Source organism: Parastagonospora nodorum, assembly GCF_000146915.1.
Source record: "Parastagonospora nodorum SN15 chromosome Unknown scaffold_28, whole genome shotgun sequence".
NCBI lineage: Eukaryota > Fungi > Ascomycota > Dothideomycetes > Pleosporales > Phaeosphaeriaceae > Parastagonospora > Parastagonospora nodorum.
Genome location: NW_001884576.1, coordinates 100,200 through 119,095, shown reverse-complemented (window position 1 = coordinate 119,095; position 18,896 = coordinate 100,200). Strand labels below are relative to the sequence as shown.

The following is an 18,896-nucleotide window of genomic DNA, read 5'->3' as shown; positions in this document are numbered from 1 at the left end:
TGCCAGATGAAGTAAGTCCAGGCGTGTCGCGCGGGATGTCACCTGTAATCCAGCACCGACGTGACGGGTAGATTTAGTATCGACCAGCAACTAAGCAAGAAGGAGATAGGCATGCGAATAACATCCGAGAGCACGAGCGGGGCACGGAGAAGGGCGCTGGTAAGAGAGGGGCAAGGAGATGCCGAGGGTTGCTTATTCGGGAGCTCCGCGTGGCGCAGAGAAGAGCCGTTGGGGATGGGATGAGGCGGATGGAGTCGCCATATGTTCACTCGTCGTCACTTTCAAGGTGAGATGATTAAATAGACAGGATGTTGTTCGTTGAGTGTAAAGGTACACCGTTTGAGGTGAGTGACGTCATACCTCTCTAACACAATCTGCATTCTAATGAGCATACTACGAAGATCGGCCAGCAACACGGCCGAGCAGCAAAGCAGCATATCTCTCGATGCATACAGTTCTATGCAGGTCTTTTCCTGAAGAACTGCAAGAAAACATGGCCAGAAGTCCAACAGCGTCGCATCGACTTTCGAGCAACAAGCAAAGGACAAATGGCCCGCCTACCACGAGGAAATGCGCGGCATAGCCCAACGGCTCTGAAAGAGAACTTCTGGATATCGTCGCCCTCAACGTCCGCACGGAGATTAATTTCGGCTTGTTCAGTGACGGGTGTACGTCGCTGGCATGGCATACTCCAGACCACGCCTGGCTGGCACAGAACTGGGATTGGATGACGCAGCAGAAGGAAAACATCATCATCACCAAAATAACTCAGACTGACAAGCCGACAATAATACAAGTCACGGAAGCAGGCATCATCGGCAAAATCGGCTTCAACGACGCAGGCGTGGGCACGCTGCTCAACGCCATCAAAGTCCAGGGCGTAAACTCGGCGCGCATGCCTGTGCATTTTGGTCTGCGAATGGCGCTTGAAAGCGCTTCTGTTGACGAGGCAGTCGGGAGGCTTGAGAGATATGGCATGGCGTCTTCTGCCCACATTCTGCTCGCCGACCCTCACAAATCTCTGGGTCTGGAGTTCACGAAATCGACCTTCGCGCATTGCATGCCTGATTCAGGTGGTCGGGTCGTGCACACAAATCACTTATTACTGGATCATCCCAGCGAGAAGGATACGGTGTGGATTAATGACTCGTTAAGTCGGGCGCAGACTATGGGGGAGAATGCTGGACGGCTGGGGAGTGGGGCGGCATGGGAGGAGGTGGGCGGCTTGTTTGAAGACGAGCAGAATGCGCCGGGGGCGATTTGTAGGACGGAGACAGAGGTGACGGGGAGTGCGACGTTGTTTAATATTGTCATGGATTTGAAGGCGAAGAGGGCAGTAGTAAGGTTAGGGCGGCCGACGGAGGTGGAGGAAAGGGTTGAGCTAGAGTTGTAAGTGGCCGGGTAGACGGCGTATTTCAGACTAGTACGCGGTGGTGAGGATGAGTGACAATGCAACGAAGGGTTTCGATTGCTAGTAAAATTGTGCGATGTCTGAAGCAGCAACTTGGGTATCTCGTAGCACCTTTTCCTTTTGTAAACGCCGAACTTGTATGCAAGAAAGAAACTTCGCAATGCCAATAATGTCAACGCCATTTCCCGACAGCAGTTATCCTTCAGCGCTTCAATGCGCCCCACCGTTTGATGTCGTTTCGTTGAACTTGCGCTTCTTCGCATCTCTTTCGCCATCCTGCTGACTTGGGGGCTGGTATTTGTCTGCTCGACCTTGAATAGTGTAGACAGCCTTCTTGATGCCTTCTTCGTTCTGGAGCAACATGTCTTCCGTGACGGGACTTTCGATGCTCTCCAAAACACTTTTCACGGTGGATATGTGATTCGCATCCTTCTTATCGTCTCTCCAGCGTGGCGTGCCATCGCCATCAGCCTTAAATTTCCACTGCCCGTCGAGGTTGCGATAGCACTCTATGATGCGACCGTCGAGCTGCTGCTCGAGGGATTTCAGAATTTCCCACTCGGCAGGGGTGATGGCAAGATTGGCGAAGCGCTCATAGTTGGAATTGTTGTGCAGGACGAGGAGTTCGAAAGACGTAGGCATGGCGTCGTAGTCAGGTATCAGGCCCTCTTCGCCGTCCATGGGATCCATGAGAGGGAATTCACCTATTCGCAGCTTGAAGTCTATGGTGTTTTCGTGCGGGGGCTTCCACTTGAGAATGTGTCTGTCTGTACCGAACTCGTAGCGTGTGGACTTGCAGGTAAAGATTAGCCCATCGTTGCCGTGTTTGAGCGTTGGCAGCACATTGTCAAACATTTGGCGTATCGAGTATGCGGGGTACGTCTTCTTTTCTTTGAGGGCAAAGGGTCGGAGGTCTGGGTTCGGGGTTGAGGTGAGCTTCTTGTGGTAGGGCTTGAGGACCCATTCTTGAAATCTGCCTAACCGCTTGTCGAGCGTCTTGCCAGTCAGATTCTCGCTATCTACAGCTAAAGCGTCAAAAATGTAGAAGTTCAAGCGCGGTGTGGCTTCGTTTGGGTATTGGTCGTGCACCAGTTCTCCATCCAAGATTGTGCCGTAGAGGAATGGTTCCGGATTGGTTGGGTCTTTGTAGTACGGTATGCGCAGTGGTGGCTGAAGCTGGTAGTAGTTGTTCTTCCTATCAATGAGGTACGTCGCCGGCTGCGGGTTTCCATTATGGTCCTGCTGCCAGTGTATGAAGAGGAGACATCGCAAGCCGTCTGTCTTCTCGCACATGAAGTATTCTTGTCGCTTTAGCTCGGCGACGTGTTCGCGCGCAAACGAAACGGGTTGTGCGCCTGGGAAGCGCATGTTATCGCGTTGCAGAATGTCTGCGACCACGCCCTTAAGGTAGCTGGCATCGTCGTTCGGAACCTGGAAGCCTGGCATAGGCGGCGGCGGCGCATGTGAAGTTACGATGGAAGGCATGTTTGCGGTGTATGAATAACGGCGGGTGCGGTGAAGGCTTATGACGCACGAAGGGTGTGTGCACCCTGCAAGGTGAAGTTGGTGGAGGTTGTCACAAAGGCGCGGATTGAGGTCGCGTCTGGTCTGCTTACGTAAGTGCAGCTAGCACATGCACCGCTCTCACATGCGCGTCTTGTGTATCGAGCCATTCTATATTTTGTGCTTTCGCAAAGCGTAAATGTTGGGATCGTGCGGCGGTGTCCTTGATACATATAGTACATTTCTCGTGATCTACCTGGTACAGTACAGATCGGAGCACCATGTGCCTCGAATACATTTTCTCACAAAATACTGGAGCTATGCGCTTCCGCTCTTCAACAAAGGACTCGGTCTCTTGACCATCTGGGCCTCATCGCCTGGACTTCCTTGGAACGTCCACTGACCGTTGGCAACTTCATCATCAGATGCCGAATCCAGTCTCTTGAGCTCTCTCCGCATATATGCCACAATTTGCGCCAGCTGCTCAAAATCAACATCCTCCCTGCTGCCCAGGAGATTCCTCCAAAGCGCAGCTGCGAGGATGGCGTCGCCCTTGACGAGACCCTCGTCGTATGAGAGAAGCACGCCTCGCCACTGCGAGAACATGTCTTTCAAGGATTTTTGGCGCAGCGAATTGGCGTTGAACTTGTGCCACACTACCAGACGATCTTCGGCGGCGTAGAAAGCGTGGTTCGTGAGGTGTTGGATCCAGACAGGTGCGTGGGTCTCGGGGAACATGCGGAAGCGCACTTGTAGCATCCACATGTGGATAAATGTGATTTGAGCCCAATTGGAGAAGTTTGGCTGGAGCCCAAGTGCTGCGCCATGTTAATCTGTGTATAATTCGCGCATGGAGAGGCGGTGCATACTCTCATACCACCATCCGTCGCCCACGCCTAGGTGCACACCATTTTCGTCGGTGGGGATCTCTCCCTTTGGATCCAATGCTTGTGGAATCGTGTACTCTGCAGCTCGGCTACATTCCTTGATCAGGTCTCGTGTTGCGCCATATGCGACATAGGTCTCTGTCATGAGCGGAGCCTTCTCGCGGAGCTTTTGAGCAATGCCCGTCATGCCAGACGCGATCTTGGGATGAGGCTTCTTGATTGCCTCGGGCCTAACATCTGCTTTGACGTCTGCTTTGAGGCTGTGCGACGCATTGTATAGGCTTGGTGTGGCTGTGGAAAAGCTTCGCTGAAGGCTGCGTCGGGCTATTCTGTTGACGGACTGGTGTTGTAAGCATTTGCCCCGAAAATCCCAATTTGAGGACTGACCAGAAGACCTTGTGAGGAAGACTTTGACAGTGCCCTCGAGCAGGTGCCGCACACGTAGTTGGACGCCATTGTGGTTGAAATGGGGAGTGGTCATGTATGACTTCGGGCCATCATACAAAAGTTCGCGACCCGCGCTTTCTCGCTAGGGTCATGACGTCCGCTAAGTTACCCCAGTTCCATTCCACCACGCGAAACGCCCATCATTTGCTAACACTCCACACGAGCAGCTCCACACCGACAAAGGAGACATAGCCCTGGAGATCTCTGGATGCTTTGCAAGTGCTTGGCGTCTTATGCACAGTCTTGCGGGCAATGGCTAAAGTGATTCGCGTTCCCCTTTTGAGCATCTGGGAGGGATCTGTCTGTGGCGCAATACATTCACAAAGTCAACTTGCATCTTAGCTTCCTGCTCACTCGACTGGAAGATGGCATGACATGCAATGGCGGGTCTATGCTGTCGCTTACAATTGCAGCCCGTCGAAGCCGTCACTTTGTCCAATAAATGGGCACGTGAGGAACAACGAGTCTTGGATGCCGTAACCCAGAACTGGGGTCGTCACAAAAAGGTGCCGAGGGCGCCTCCTTCCGGCATCGCTGTTGACCATAATCCTGTCTGTCCGCATCTACATCCTCACCCACTACATTCATTGTTTGCCCTGATAGCCTCGCTAACCTTCATTTCGAGCTGTCGCCTCGGAAGTCTCCGGCACTATCCACTGCGTCGCTGTAGCCAAGCTTCAGCGCAGTCGCCATCATGGCTCTTGCTTCACAACCACCCGCGAAGTACAACCCGCGTCCATTTTATTTCGAGATCTTTGAAGAGACACATCCCTTTTATACTTGTGGTGATAAAGTCCGAGGCGTCCTGCGCGTAGACCCCACTCTCCGTCCTAAAAACGTCAGCATCAGCTTCAAAGGCATCTCTTTCCTCTACGACACAAACGCCCAAGAAGCGGCACCAGTCTTCTTCAATCACAAGAAAGATCTATTCCAGTCTTCAGGAGCACATGAGAACTTTGACATCCTACAGAGAGGTACAGCCAGCGATGGAAAGGTAGTCCTACCCTTCGAGTTCACCTTTCCCCACACGTGCGAATTACCTCCGCCAGCCGACAGAAACTGGCGGTACTCCAAGGATTCAATTGACCATCCTCGTTTTCAACACTCCCCTGGTTTCGTCATACCGCCAAGTTGCACAGGCCTTGTTCCAACCAAGGCACCCAACGCCCCCAAAATTACCTATGGCCTTGAAGCGTGCTTGGACTCTGTCAACACTGAAAACCCTCGCATCGTAGTGCGACACGAACTCAAGTTTTTGCCTCCGGCTCCTGAGTATGATCTGTCTCTTTTGCAACCTGATCATCATCTTGGCACAAGTCTGCCCAAACATCTCTGCCGCTACAAATTTATAAGGACCCGCAGGTTGCTCCCTGGTTATGAAGAAATGCAGTAAACTCGGGAAAGTCAAGGACATGCTTGTAGAGAAGGAACTGTTCTTCGGTCTCCACAGCTATGGCGAAGTTCCATTTGCACGTTTCAATCTTTTCACCACATCAGCTCGCATCCTGGTTATAGGATCTCCTGTACCTCTTACACTCACACTTCAACACCTCGATCGATCATCTTCCCTACCCACCCCACCAGATGTCCTCATGCGACGCATTCCGCGTGCAGTTGCTGCCTGTTTACAGCATCTTTGTACCCCGTCCCGGACATGGTAACAGTTTCAGGAAAGAGATTGTGGACATTGCCCGCGACACATGGACACTCTTTGACAGGAAGTTTGACGAGGGCAATGGTCAGCTGCTTCACGATGGACTCAAACTTTCTGATCTCGGAGACGCGAGGTTAGCACACGATAGGCTTTTGCCAAGCTTCACGAGTTACGGGTTGACTTTGGAGTACGAGCTTCAGGTAGAAATCTGGGGCGAGTGCGCTAAACACGAATTTTCCGGGCTTGCCTCTAAGACCCAGGTCCAAATCGTGACTGGCTGGAACATGGCTCATCCGCAGGGCAATGCAGATTTGGATATGGGATCGATGGCAGAGCTCGACTCGAGGCCGGAATACCATGAAATCGACCCGATGAGCCCGCGTTACGACCTCGACCCAGCGGCATTGCACGAGTTGGAAACTGACACAGGACCACGGCCATTCAACATAGCAGCCCTGTCACCTCCACCACTGGTACCAGACCAACGGCCATTACCACCGCCCTACATGGGATAGAACTCGTATGGAGCTTGTATGGAAATTCACAATCCTGGTCTCGAATAGCTGCCAACATTGGACGCAGTAAATTTCACAGACGCTGTTGGTTGGGCCCCGATAAGTTTGAAGGCAGAGGAAGCAATTGCATCAACAGGGCAAGAGTGTTGGCATGCCAGTCATTTCCTGCGACTTCACTTCTTCAAGATACCCTGGTCTTCTCCCGTGGACCTGAACAAGCCTACCGCAGTCGTTTGGTCCACGTAATGGAGAAACCCGCTCATATTCAACACATCGTATGTGCACAACATTCGTTCTCATTTTACATCAAAGACCCCAGTAGTACTATATGATAATACGAAGAGCACCACTTCACACAAGAAAGCAATGCTGGATTGTCATCGTATACCTCGACGTGGGAGAGACATGTACCCAAATCCACAGCAAAAAGTTCACTTCACATCTACCATAGAGTACGTAAGATCGAGCCGGACATTCGAAGACTGCAACTTTACAGACTGTTTTTCAATCAGCAATCATCAGTATTTTACGAGCTTCGAAACAAATATTTACACGACTAACCTGAATCAACTCTTTGAGACATACTAGCACGAACATGTGTCGCCAAATCACGGTATCTTACACCTGCCCCGAGCCATGCGGCTACACCCAAAGCGCTTGGGAAACGCACTGCCAATACACTGGCCGTGATAATCTCCAAGGCGGATGCGGCCGCGCTGACAACGCGGGCATGAGACAAGTAAACTACCCCTGCCCTCATCACCGCGGCCTCAACTTCGACTTCATCGCCGGCAACGTAATTGGGCAGACCGGCCGGGATCTCGGTCGACCGACATGGCAAAACTTTCCCGACTCGTGTGCTGTGCATCGTGCTGTGCTCGGCGCGGCACAAGCTAGACAGCGAGATCGTTGGGTAGAGAATCCAGACCTGTTTGAGCGCGAACCAGGCATGCCCGAGAAGATCTCCGCAGCATGTCAAACAATCAATGGAGTGCGCACTTCAAACAGATTTACAATCCAGGTGCAGGTATGAGGTATCCGAACTCGTGGGGGATTCTTGAAATCGAAGGACCGTTACCGCCGCTAGGCCCGATGAGTAGGCGGTGGTAATTTCGGAGAAAGTCTTGCTATTCACATGAAATAAATAATCTTCTTTTGCTTTCCTCAACTGGGTACATGCTCGCCATACTTGTCACCGGGGGTGATATCATGGAAATCAGATCATTGAAGCTTTCCAGTGACATGCGCTCGTTCATGTACGAATTCACAGGTCTTACCAACGAGCAGGTCACTTCACGTTGACGATGGAGTATATACAACTTGAGCTAAGTGGTCGAATGCTTTGACCAGACAGACTGAAGTCATTCATCTAGGCTCACTTGGACCTTTACTACTCACTTCGACAACTACGACTTATTTCGGCTACTTCAACCCGTCGTATACGATCTCCGGAAGAATCTACGCTAACCCTCGGCAACATTATCCAGCAAACTGGGCAGGACATTGGCCGTCCACTATGGAAAACTGCTCCCAATGGAGAAACCGCACCAAGGTCAGAATTGCGTGCCGTGTCTACTGCCCAGCGCAGGCGCTGGGCGAATGAGCCAGACCGGTACGAACACGACCCTGGAATACCGCAGGATCTTCACCAGATGCACGCTCGCGAGTGGCAGCAGCATGACGAACAGGCTTTCAACCCTGATGCGCGCGATAATTATGCCCAGAGGTATTGGCAGGATCCGCTGGTCCAGGGGGATGGAAGGCCTGGTGGAGCGTTGCACGGCACGGGTAACTCGGAGGATGCGCTTCGGGACCCTGGGGCTCCTTAGAGTCTGAAGACTAACTGGCGGAAGAGGTGATTTTCGAGAACGTGTTTGATAGATGTTGGCCATGTACACGATAGATTTGTATTGTAGTTCAGACTTGAGCATAATGATATCAGGACTTCGTAACTATGCTTGTTTACAACCACCACTAGTTGCCAGTAAAGTTCTTAGCTGCTGTCTGTCGGGCACGAATTTTGCCGCTGCCTGGTCCCATTGAGGCTTGCTCACTTGTATTGAAGGCTTTCCATGTTGTCGCTTCTATACAACCCCTTACCTCCTCTTCTACAGTCCATCCTCTCACTTACTCCACCCTTCTCACACTAGACATCCTTCCCTCCATTCCAAATTCTACAATTTCTCTCAGTACATGTATTCATTGATCTGTCCCAAACAAGTCTTCGAGTCACGTCTATTCCCTCCATTCTCCCTCAACCATTTTTCCACATCTCCACACCCTTACACTCTCGCCCCCTTTTACATTCACATCACCTAAACCTCAACCAGTTACATGCCTACCGCGTCTCATCCTTCTCCCTAATTCCTTCCTTCTTTCCATCAAGTCCTTCTAAGAGTTGTGGGTACCTCTCAAACACCTCCTCTATCCGCGCGAATCCCTTTCCTTGATCCCGCTTGGTAGCCCACTAGGAGATGGCAATAGGGACGGACATAAGAAAACCTCTTATTATGGCGTCTTCTATTAAAATATCAGCGGCCGGTCTCGCATGAAGGGGTTTCCGGCACTTACTGTACACGTCAACGTTCGAGGTGATGTTGTGTGTCTGAGCGGCGCGTGGCTTGTCGTGGGGATAAACAAGGCTTTGTTCTAGCGTACCATGTAGTGGAGAAACACTCGGAATCGGTACCAGAAATCGAGAAAAGTTTAATCAGGCAACTGTACAATGTCACAACGCAAAGTAAACCACAAACATCACGCAATCAGAAAAAGTACAAACTCTCGTCATTCATTACCCTGATCCGCAGTGGATCAGAAGGCAGTTTTACTCATTTATATTCATGTCGTGCTCTCGCTCGAACTAGTCAAACGAGTTTTCCGTAAACCGTAAACTCGGAGAAATGGTCCACCATAGACACCAGCCTGATAGACTCCCGAATAAACTTTTGCCGATAACCCGCTAACTTGGACGAACTAGGATGATGAAGAGCCGCAGCCTATATGTCTATCAAGGTAATGGTAGATGTCGATAAGGGTGCAGAACTTCGTGTACACAAATCCGCAGTGCAAAACACAATGCCGACGCGTCCACATGAAGGTCAAGTGAGCGCGTCTCAAGCGGCAGCCGCAATCTAAGCGGCGGTCACAGCGGGGGACTCGGTGGACTTCTCGGCGGCGTCGGTGGCAGGAGCGTCAGTGGTGGCGGTCTCGCCCTCGGCGGTGACCTGGTCGTCGTCCTCCTTGCCGGGCGAGTCAATCGCGACCTTAACGGCGATCTCACGGCCCTCAATCTCCTTGCCGTTCATCTCGCTACAAGCCTTCTGCTGGAGCTCCTCAGAGCCGAGGGTAACGAAACCGAAACCACGGCCCTTGCGGGGCTCACCGCGAGCCTGCAACTTCTTGACCATGAAGCGGGGGATGGGGCGGAGGGCGATCTTGGCCTGGGTGGGGGAGTAGTCCTTGAAGATCTCAAGGAGCTAGAAAGCAGTCAGTATGGCGCTGAGATCTGTATGTGACATATGACATACCCTGTCCTCCTTCAGGTCGTAAGGCAGGTTGGCAACCATGACCTTGGTCTTGGAGGGAACGCCATCCTCGGGAGGACCACGCTGCTTGCGCTCGCGGGGCTCTCGGGGAGCGGCATCTTTGTCGGTCTTGGCACCCTTTTCAACTGTAAGCGCTTCGTTTGTTTTCTCAGTGGCTTGGCTGGGTACATTTGTGGGGGTAGATTCAACAGGAGCGGCATCAGTGGGCTCGACCTGTTCAGCACCCTCGGTTCCGTCGGCCTGTTTGCTGTTAGTTCAAGTCTCCAATTTGTAAGAGGTCGGCAGGCTTACAGCACGTCCACCACGTCCGGCGCGGCCACCACGGCCACGACCGCGACCACGTCCACGGGTAGAACCACGGCGGCGGTTGTCACCGGCAGCACCCTCGGCACCGCTGCCAGTGCCCTCGGCGTGAGCCTCGGGAGTACGGGCAAGCTGGATGGAGACCTTGCGGTCAAGGATGGCCTTGCCGTTGAGCTCAGCGATGGCACGCTCGGCCTCGGAGGGGGTCGAGAGCGCAACGAAGGCGTATCCGACGGGGCGCGAGGTGCGGGGGTTGGTGGGGATGGTCGTGGACTCGCTGTGCAACGTGTTAGCTGTGTTGTTGCGTCATGTGGGTCTCTCCTTCCACGTACACCAGATAGTCCTTGAAGAAGTCCTTCAACTCCCCCTCGTTGGTCGCATATGCGAGGTTTCCAATGTAAAGTCGCCTGCCCTCGGCGGCGCTCGCACGCACAGCCTCGTCCTCGGCGGACGTGGTCTGGGCGGCGGCGCCAGTGCTCTCGGTGGTGGGAGCATTGTTGTCAAGGGAGGTGGTGGCCATCTGGGCGGTGACACTGTCGACTGGAGCGGACATTTTTATTGAAGTTTTGGGTTGATGAACACGAGTAGATCGAGCCGTGTAGTAAAGTTGAGGAAACTTGGAGTCCTGGTAGACCGGTAAAGGTAACCGTGAACAGTTGGTGGTTGAAGAAGATGGATTGACGAACCGCCTGGAAGGTGGAACAGTTGGCGAGGGGGGTGGGGATGGGTAGCTACGAGCCCGGAGAAGGTTTGAGGAGTTGGGTGGGTGGGTGAGTGGATTGTCTCTGTTGTTGACTTGATGCAGAGGAAAGGGAAGGGCGGTGACGGGGAGGTTATAGAAATTTAAGCTTGGGGATCGCACTAGCAAGTGGGGACCGCAAGCGACGCACCCCTGCTGCTCAGGGAATGAAGACCCCCCAGCATTGGCAGGCAGAAGCGGAGGATGAGATAAAGGGGAGCGGCAAGGGGCATGGCCAAAGGAGGCGCGAGATGAAGTTATGCACGGCGTTCAGACATGCCTCGCTGGAGCCGTCTTACTGTGTGCGCACGCGAGCTCCGGGGGAAATGCACGATTACATAAGCCGTCTGCTCGCTGCTCGTCATGCAGGCGAGCTGCGGGCGCCACAATTCGCAAATCCGCCGACGCCACACCTGATCGAAGAGAGCGATGACCGGCAGCTTCACTCAGCGCCCCACCGGCCGCTAGAAGGCCTTGCCCTGTTCTCGACCATGAGGACCCGCTTGCCGTTGACGTGTCCGCTAGTGCACCGCTCTCTTCCTCACCGCGGCTCTGGGGAACCGGCACAATTTTTGTGCCAATCTCGCGCACCGTTCGAGTCTAGCCTCACTGCAAACCGTGCTTGGACTTCACCGCCTGCAAACGCCTGCCAAAATGGACACTGAGCAGGCGCGCCGGGCATTGGTTGTTTACGGTTCCGAGACAGGAAACGCCCAAGACGTCGCTGAGGAATTGGGAAGGCTCGCCGTGCGCCTGCGATTCGACACCGAGGTCGCGGAGCTTGATGCCGTTACCCTTGTATGTAAACGCAGATACTCTAGGGATGAATGTTGATTTGCGTAGAAACAACTTCTGCAATTCGATGTCGTGCTGGTTGCAATATCAACGAGCGGCCAGGGTGAATTGCCACCAAATAGTCAGAAATTCTGGAGAGCAATCCGCAGTGCACGACTTCGCCCAGGATGTCTTCAGCAGATGAAGTTTGCTTCCTTCGGACTTGGAGACACTTCGTATCCAAAGTTCAACTGGGCGCATCGAAAGCTGTATAATCGTCTGATACAGCTTGGAGCTCAGCCCATATGCGATCGTGGCGAAAGCGATGAACAGCAGCCAGAGGGGTAGGTGATCTCTCCTATCCTTTCCGGCTTGATATCTTACTTTCTGTACACTTCTTCTTTCTGCTCGGTCTTACTTCTTGCTTTTCTTGACATTCAAATCCATGGCAATTCTGTACGCGAATCTAACCTGATCCAAGAATTGATGGAGCCATAATCCCATGGTCGAACAAACTCCGCCAACGTCTCCTCGAGGAGTACCCACTTCCAGAAGGCCTCGAACCTATACCAGACGATGTCCTTCTTGACCCGAACTGGATCCTCGACTTTGCAGACCAAAATGGAACTTCGGAGCCAGAGACCGATTCAATCGACGTCTCTACACCAACAAATGGCACCACACAACCACCTACATCCGCAGACCTACCCCCACCCGACCTCCTCTCCATCCCCAACGGCCTCACTGCAACAATAACCTCCAACGATCGCATCACCCCCACCACCCACTGGCAAGACGTCCGTCACCTCAAGCTCTCCACCCCTCCCTCAGCCACCTACATCCCCGGCTCGACCCTAACAATCTACCCAAAGAATTTCCCCACCGACGTCTCCGAATTCCTGCGCATAACGGGTTGGACCCCCATCGCCGACCGGCCCCTACACTTCCTCCCAACAAACCCCAAGTCAACCGCAACCAAACCGCCAATTACCGTCGACGGCACATTAACACTGAGAAAGTTGTTGACAAATCACCTCGACATCCTCTCCATTCCCCGCCGCTCCTTCTTCGCGCACCTCGCACACTTCACCACGGACGAATTCCAACGCGAGCGCCTGCTCGAATTCACCGATCCCCAGTACATCGACGAGTTGTACGACTACACCACGCGTCCGCGGCGCAGTATCCTCGAGGTCCTGCAGGAATTCGAAACCGTGCGAGTGCCCTGGCAACGGGTATGTAGTTTGATCCCGCTTATGCGGGGTCGCCAATTTAGTATTGCGAGTGCGTGCAAAGAGGATGGAGGGGTGGAGTTATTAATTGCGATTGTCAAGTATAAAACCGTCATCAAGAAGATCAGAGAGGGTGTGTGTACGCGCTACATCGCGTCTTTGTCCCCCGGCACGCAGATCACTGTAACGCTACAAAAAGGTGCGTTGGGCGTTACACAGAAGGACGTTGAGAGGCCCGTGGTCATGGTGGGTCCGGGGACGGGCGTGGCGCCGATGCGCAGTCTGATATACCAGCGGATGATGTGGAGGGAGGAACTCGGGATCGAAAAACCAGAGCGGGATTTATTGTTCTTTGGATGCAGGAATCACGAGGCTGATTATTTCTTCAAAGAGGAGTGGGAGGGGTTGAGGGGGGAGGAGAAGCCGTTGGATGTTTTTGTGGCGTTTTCGAGGGATCAGGTAAGTCTTTGCCTTCTTGCGCAACATGGTGATGATGCTGACTGGGGAGTAGAGGCAGAAAGTCTACGTACAGGACCTAGTTCGAGAGCAGAGCGCGAGCGTGTACGATGCCCTTGCGAACAAGAACGGCATTGTGTACATCTGCGGCTCGTCGGGTAAGATGCCGCAAGCCGTCCGCGAGGCCCTGATTGAAGTGTTTGGAAACCACGGGGAATTGTCGAGGGAAGACGCTGAGAAGTATCTCGTGGGCATGGAGAAGGAAGGGCGGTATAAGCAAGAGACGTGGTAGAACGGACATGTTCTGTTTCGATGAGTATTGTGTATAATAGATTCCCACTCTATCTATGATTTACGAAGCGTGTGAAACGAAGGCGTTTCCACATGTTCCACGTCCTTCATGCTCAAATGTGATTCAAGAGCCTCATGTTCGACATAGCTAGGGGCATACGACTACCCGTCTTGCCACTATTCCAGCCCCGCCAGCGCACAGAAGCAGATCACGGACGCAGAAAAGGCGAACTCCCCTCGTAGCACGACATGTCTCAGAGCCTCTGTACCCAATCTGCCTAACAGCCATATTATAGCTTATATGCCCCCAAAGCAGCAAACGCTGCTCCAGATGAGCTTTTCCAAACCCGCGTTGAGGCTTCCGCCCCATGGAAGAACGCCATATTCACCCGAATCCGCATGCTCAGGATTTCATCCGCTTCGAGCTAGCCACCGACGCATCATCCATGTCCTCCCACTCCTCGTCTTCCTCATCCACAATCGCCCTCTTGCGCTTCGGTACTGTACGCGGGCCAGCAGACGAGCCCTGTCCGGCAGCGAATTCAGCACGCTTCTCCAAGCCCTCGAGACGCTCCTCGTACTCTTCCTGCTGGTTGTCGACAGCGGCTTCCAACTTTTCGACTTTTTCCGACACCTCCATTTGGTCCAGAGCGTCTGCGTTCTGGCCGTAGATGCGGTGCTTGAGAGCCAACCGCCAGAAGTAGTATTTGCGGTCGTTCTCGTTGCTTGACTTTGCCTTGCGGGTGATTCGCGCCCGGTTGCGGTTGGAGGAAGGGATCGTCATAAAGTAAGTGGAGTTCGACCATTCTGTAGAACTGTCTTGAGACAATCTTGGTCTCGTGGCGGAGTTTCTCCAGATCTGTGCCGTTGCCGAGGATTTGGTTTCGAGGTATAGGTGAGTCCTTTCGAAGAGACTCGGGAGGCAGATTTGATGCGACGGAGAGCGATTGGAAGGCAGGCAGCTTGCGTAGGTAGACGATGTCACTGTAGTCTCGCATGGCATCGAACGCCTCGCTTGGATCTTCGACCGGGATCTCATAGATGAACGGCTTCTTGACCAAGTCCTCAAAGATGATGTCGTACAAGTGAGCACCGAGTGATTGACCCTGGTATGGTGGCAGAATCAAGAATTGCGATATCCTCTCCCGGGAAGACGTCTCAAGACGGTCGAGCTTCTCATTGAAGAGGAAAGTCTCGGGATCTTGTGTAAGACGTGGAGGCGTGTACTTTTGTGGTTCAGCGCTGGCTTCTGGTGGTGGAGAGGGAAGCTGTTTAGTGGCGCGCATAATGTCAAAGGTCGGGAAGATCCAGCATCGGTACGATGTGGAGAACCCGGCTAGTGTGTAGGGTGTCGTGGTAGCTTTGGGCAGAGGTGTGACGTCGTACAATAGGTAGAGTGACCAGCGGTCCAGTGTCTCCTCATCATCAAGCCCTTCGGTCGTCGCTCCTTCAATGAACAGCAGCACTAATATGCGCATGTTCTTCCATATCCGACGGGCAGTCTCATCAGCCAGCGGCGTCTTCCATATCTCGTACTGCTTCCCTTCAACACTGAAGCTGTTCATGAGCACGCCCGGCGGCTTCCAATCTTTCGACGTCACATTTGCGTCGTCCGGTATGGGCTCTGGCAGATGTTCGCGGAACAACTCGGGCGACAGGTCGACTTGCGTGATGTCGGGGACGTCCTTGAGCTCCAGCTTCTCGTCATACTGGATCTTGAGCCTTGGCTTCAGATCGTTTGCGCGAAAGTCTAGCTCGATTTTGGGATTTTTATATCCTGTGATTGTCTCGTTCTCGTCAATGACCGCGTAGGTGAAGCTGGGGTTGAACGAGTCGTCGAACACGCGCGGCTGTTTGCTGTCGGTGCCCGGGCGGTACAGGTTGAGGAAGAAGCACTCATTCGAGTTGGTAACCCCTAAGATGTGTTAGCACGGCGAATTCCGTGGGCGTTCATCAACGGTAATGATATGAGGCAGCTCATAGCGCAGCCTGGATAGCTTCACTTCCCCAAGAGCTGACCAACCAGCTGCAGGCGCAAGCAATTTGCACGGTGTTTGAGTGCAGCTGCACACCTGTACTTACAATCGTCGAGATCCATGATTTGTGGGGTTGGATATTGGATGGTCCTCTTGGTGTTGGTTGGTGGGGTGAGCGGCAGTGTCTGAGGCGGGCGTCAAAGTTTAGATGCGCGTCAGATGTGAAGGGTGTAGCGCGCCGGCACGCGTCTTAGCGCCTCCTGCGGGCTCAGCCTTATTCGACCCCTGCAGCGCGAACTAGATGGGATTCTTTGCGGAGGCCAGCAGACCATCCCCGACATCTCCAAGCGCGTCCATAGACACCTCAACACCCACCGCCGCCAATACCCCCGAATTTCTGCCCACAGCGAGGGATGGATAGCATACGTTGAATCGCACATAGTTTTCTTTTCGTTTCTGCTTCTGCGCATCTTTCTACGGCACCTGCCACGGCAATCCCGTACACGATTCACCATGTGGGACGGCTTCTTCATGCTGCTCGCCCTGAGCACGATAATGGGCGTTGCGTACGTTGCCAAGGCTGTCTCAAGACACACAAAGCCATAGGCTCCAGGCTTACAATTGCAGGTCATTCCTTGCTGGCATATTACCGCTCTCCTTTTCGCTGTCACCGCGCCAGCTGCGCATCCTCACCTTGTTAGGGGCTGGAGTGCTCGTAGGAACATCGATGATAGTCATCATCCCCGAAGGCATTGAGACCATGTACAGCGCAGGGGCAAAGAGCCACACGCGCTTGTCCCAGAAAGCCATCCAGCCTACGATCCCGTCAGTTTCTACGCTACAGAACGGCGTCAGGCACCCCACCGACTGGAGGCGGTCCGACGTGGCTGACGCAGTGAGGGCCGCGCTCCCCAACTTTTCTGGTGACAAGGCCCCGATCGAGGTGCAGGTGAAGAAGACCAAGGGCGAAAAGGACAAGGGGAAAGGAAAGGAGGTGGAAGATATGCATCCACAGAAGGGCGGGGACGACGATTCAACTGAAGGCCACAAGGAGGGACACACCCGCGTGCACGCTCCAGAGGAAGACGAGCACCATGTCGCAGTCGAACACGACGAGGAGTCTAGCCCGCACGCCTTCATTGGAGTCGCATTGATCCTGGGGTACATACTCATGTTCCTTGTCGACCACCTCCCAGAAACGTTTGCAAGCTCGAAGCCAAAGTACCAGCCGATGCACATATCGTTATCAAATCTCCACCGAGGTCCACACAATGCCTCGACTCTGAGTCTAAATGGCATGGCAAGCGAGGCCGTCACACCCCTGGCAACGCCAATGCCTCTACATATGGCACCAAAGAAGACCTCGGCCACTACAATCGGTCTTGTGGTACATGCATGTGCCGACGGCATTGCTCTTGGTGCTTCCTCAACTGCACCTTCGACCTCATTATCACTCGTCATATTCTTTGCGATCATGCTCCACAAAGCTCCAGCAGCATTTGGCCTCACGTCAGTTCTGCTGAAGCAGGGCTTGTCAAAGAAGACGGCTCGTACCCATCTTGCGTTTTTCAGCTTGGCCGCCCCTGTAGGCGCACTAGCTACCTGGGCGATTGTACATACCTTTGGACGCGGCCGGTTAGGTGGAGATGAAGGGCTGGCCTGGTCTACCGGCTGGGTACTGTGCTTCTCTGGTGGCACATTTTTGTAAGTTTCCACCTATTGCGACCTACCTTGACTAGGGGACTAACATTAGCAGGTATGTCGCTATGCACTCGATGAGCGAGGCAACATCAAGCCAATCGCATGACGAATCCGGTGCGACTGGTTATATGGATGCTTACCCTGGTAACAAGAGTCTGTCTAAGACAGACATCGCCATCGTCATGTTCGGCATGTTGTTTCCTCTCGTCACACAGATTGGGCATGCGCATGCACATTAACAATATCCGTGGGTTCGGCATATAAAGGCGTTGGAAAGAGCCTCGACTGGCTTGTTGAACTTGTGGATTGGCTGGCATAGGCATTTATGATACCAAAATTTCTATCGTTGTAATATACTGACAGCATGCTGCATGTGTGCCAATGCTATTCCAAGTTGTCTTGAGCCATGATTCCGACACTAGAGGCCATCGACAAACCCTTCAGTGTCTTACAAGTCCCATCTTGCCCCAAGAAGCAATATCAGCAACATCCGTTAAACTCTCCCCACCATCATCCGCAAAACACAACCGCGCAAGACTTTCCTTATGTCTCTCCAGCGCCCTAGCTAATGCAGCATAATCAATCCGTACCTCCTCGTCTTCCGCTACCAACTCAGTCTCCTGATGATCATACTTGAAGCATCTCAACGCCGTGATCGCGTCCAGCACCTTGACCAACTTCTCACTCGATATATACGACTCACTCATCGACAAGTCCTCTACTCTACACGTCCCCGCAGGATATTCAATCCTCGTCTCCGCCTTCTCCCACGGAAACACCACGCCTGATTCACGCCGCAATTCGACCACCTCGGTGAGCCACAAGACCCTGAGCGTCGGGAGTTGCAGCAACGGCACAACATTCTCGACGCGCAGCGGGCCCTTCAAAACCACTTTCTCAAACCTGAAACCCCCGCTCGTGAACCAGTACACGTCGTCGTCCCACAGCCACGCGCCACCGACCTGAAGCTCCGTCACGCCCGGCACAAACGACAGGAAGAATTCGAGAAACCAGCGTTCGCTCATGGGGACACTGGTCGGCTCGTATTCGCCTGCGCGGCACACTGCCTCTAGTAGTCGGTCGGGAGCCAGGCTGGCGAAGCGCTCGCGACGCTGCACAAAGTCTCGCACTGCCGGCGTGTGCGAGCGCGGCTGGGACGCGACATAGACATCTGCGGCCCAGTGGATGTGCTTGACGAAGTTGGCTTTGCGGGCGGAGGACGCGACGGTGCGGAGTAGAAGGGCTGCATTTTGGGGCGAGAAGTTGCGGTACTGGGAGGAGAAGGAGAAGTACAAGGAAGAGAGGGTGAGGGCATGTAGGCGGCGGTTTGTGAGGGCGAGGCTGTGGAGGGCTGGGGGAGGGACATGGGATGCGATGGATAGGATGAGTTCGTTAGGGAGGGAATGGAGGTTGGGCATTTTGGGCGATTGGGGGACTTCAGTGGTAGTGCGTTATGAGAAGG

General features: G+C 53.5%; 12 protein-coding genes across 12 annotated transcripts; 6 read left to right on the top strand and 6 right to left on the bottom strand.

The window, feature by feature from the left end:
- Positions 1–308: 308 nt before the first annotated feature.
- Positions 309–1,393, top strand: SNOG_13750 (hypothetical protein; the record flags this gene model as incomplete). The annotated part of the gene is made up of 3 exons (XM_001803905.1): positions 309–344; positions 456–668; positions 716–1,393. The coding sequence occupies 3 exons, from the start codon at positions 309–311 to the stop codon at positions 1,391–1,393; spliced, it is 927 nt and encodes a 308-aa protein (XP_001803957.1).
- A 228-nt stretch (positions 1,394–1,621) lies between these two features.
- SNOG_13749 (hypothetical protein) lies at positions 1,622–2,896 on the bottom strand (the record flags this gene model as incomplete). The annotated part of the gene is made up of 1 exon (XM_001803904.1): positions 1,622–2,896. The coding sequence occupies one exon, from the start codon at positions 2,894–2,896 to the stop codon at positions 1,622–1,624; it is 1,275 nt and encodes a 424-aa protein (XP_001803956.1).
- A 336-nt stretch (positions 2,897–3,232) lies between these two features.
- SNOG_13748 (hypothetical protein) lies at positions 3,233–4,257 on the bottom strand (the record flags this gene model as incomplete). The annotated part of the gene is made up of 3 exons (XM_001803903.1): positions 3,233–3,732; positions 3,784–4,130; positions 4,241–4,257. The coding sequence occupies 3 exons, from the start codon at positions 4,255–4,257 to the stop codon at positions 3,233–3,235; spliced, it is 864 nt and encodes a 287-aa protein (XP_001803955.1).
- A 392-nt stretch (positions 4,258–4,649) lies between these two features.
- SNOG_13747 (hypothetical protein) lies at positions 4,650–4,941 on the bottom strand (the record flags this gene model as incomplete). The annotated part of the gene is made up of 2 exons (XM_001803902.1): positions 4,650–4,801; positions 4,899–4,941. The coding sequence occupies 2 exons, from the start codon at positions 4,939–4,941 to the stop codon at positions 4,650–4,652; spliced, it is 195 nt and encodes a 64-aa protein (XP_001803954.1).
- SNOG_13746 (hypothetical protein) lies at positions 4,743–6,417 on the top strand (the record flags this gene model as incomplete). Its single annotated transcript, XM_001803901.1, has 3 exons — positions 4,743–5,564; positions 5,611–5,717; positions 5,764–6,417. Exons 1-3 carry the CDS (start codon positions 4,943–4,945, stop codon positions 6,415–6,417), a joined length of 1,383 nt encoding a protein of 460 aa, XP_001803953.1. The 5' UTR covers positions 4,743–4,942.
- A 595-nt stretch (positions 6,418–7,012) lies between these two features.
- SNOG_13745 (hypothetical protein) lies at positions 7,013–7,450 on the top strand (the record flags this gene model as incomplete). Its single annotated transcript, XM_001803900.1, has 1 exon — positions 7,013–7,450. One exon carries the CDS (start codon positions 7,013–7,015, stop codon positions 7,448–7,450), a length of 438 nt encoding a protein of 145 aa, XP_001803952.1.
- Positions 7,451–7,626: 176 nt separating this feature from the next.
- SNOG_13744 (hypothetical protein) lies at positions 7,627–8,246 on the top strand (the record flags this gene model as incomplete). The annotated part of the gene is made up of 2 exons (XM_001803899.1): positions 7,627–7,704; positions 7,791–8,246. 2 exons carry the CDS (start codon positions 7,627–7,629, stop codon positions 8,244–8,246), a joined length of 534 nt encoding a protein of 177 aa, XP_001803951.1.
- A 951-nt stretch (positions 8,247–9,197) lies between these two features.
- SNOG_13743 (hypothetical protein) lies at positions 9,198–11,053 on the bottom strand. Its single transcript, XM_001803898.1, has 4 exons — positions 10,598–11,053; positions 10,254–10,542; positions 9,945–10,202; positions 9,198–9,893 (listed from the first exon to the last, which is right to left on the bottom strand). The coding sequence occupies exons 1-4, from the start codon at positions 10,816–10,818 to the stop codon at positions 9,549–9,551; spliced, it is 1,113 nt and encodes a 370-aa protein (XP_001803950.1). The 5' UTR covers positions 10,819–11,053; the 3' UTR covers positions 9,198–9,548.
- Positions 11,054–11,658: 605 nt separating this feature from the next.
- Positions 11,659–13,831, top strand: SNOG_13742 (hypothetical protein; the record flags this gene model as incomplete). Its single annotated transcript, XM_001803897.1, has 5 exons — positions 11,659–11,802; positions 11,848–12,122; positions 12,260–13,013; positions 13,113–13,469; positions 13,522–13,831. 5 exons carry the CDS (start codon positions 11,659–11,661, stop codon positions 13,756–13,758), a joined length of 1,767 nt encoding a protein of 588 aa, XP_001803949.1. The 3' UTR covers positions 13,759–13,831.
- Positions 13,832–14,160: 329 nt separating this feature from the next.
- SNOG_13741 (hypothetical protein) lies at positions 14,161–15,855 on the bottom strand (the record flags this gene model as incomplete). Its single annotated transcript, XM_001803896.1, has 3 exons — positions 14,161–14,535; positions 14,561–15,672; positions 15,840–15,855. The coding sequence occupies 3 exons, from the start codon at positions 15,853–15,855 to the stop codon at positions 14,161–14,163; spliced, it is 1,503 nt and encodes a 500-aa protein (XP_001803948.1).
- A 391-nt stretch (positions 15,856–16,246) lies between these two features.
- Positions 16,247–17,673, top strand: SNOG_13740 (hypothetical protein; the record flags this gene model as incomplete). The annotated part of the gene is made up of 3 exons (XM_001803895.1): positions 16,247–16,299; positions 16,361–17,437; positions 17,490–17,673. 3 exons carry the CDS (start codon positions 16,247–16,249, stop codon positions 17,671–17,673), a joined length of 1,314 nt encoding a protein of 437 aa, XP_001803947.1.
- Positions 17,674–17,977: 304 nt separating this feature from the next.
- Positions 17,978–18,852, bottom strand: SNOG_13739 (hypothetical protein; the record flags this gene model as incomplete). The annotated part of the gene is made up of 2 exons (XM_001803894.1): positions 17,978–17,995; positions 18,025–18,852. 2 exons carry the CDS (start codon positions 18,850–18,852, stop codon positions 17,978–17,980), a joined length of 846 nt encoding a protein of 281 aa, XP_001803946.1.
- Between the last annotated feature and the right edge of the window lie 44 nt (positions 18,853–18,896).

Excerpts from the sequence above, each read along its gene's own strand:
- SNOG_13743 (XM_001803898.1), bottom strand. The coding sequence starts at position 10,818 with ATGTCCGCTCCAGTCGACAGTGTCACCGCCCAGATGGCCACCACCTCC. Across the intron at positions 10,203-10,253 it reads CCGGACGTGGTGGACGTGCT|GCCGACGGAACCGAGGGTGC; the intron begins GTAAGCCTGCCG and ends AACAGCAAACAG. Across the intron at positions 9,894-9,944 it reads ACGACCTGAAGGAGGACAGG|CTCCTTGAGATCTTCAAGGA; the intron begins GTATGTCATATG and ends ACTGCTTTCTAG.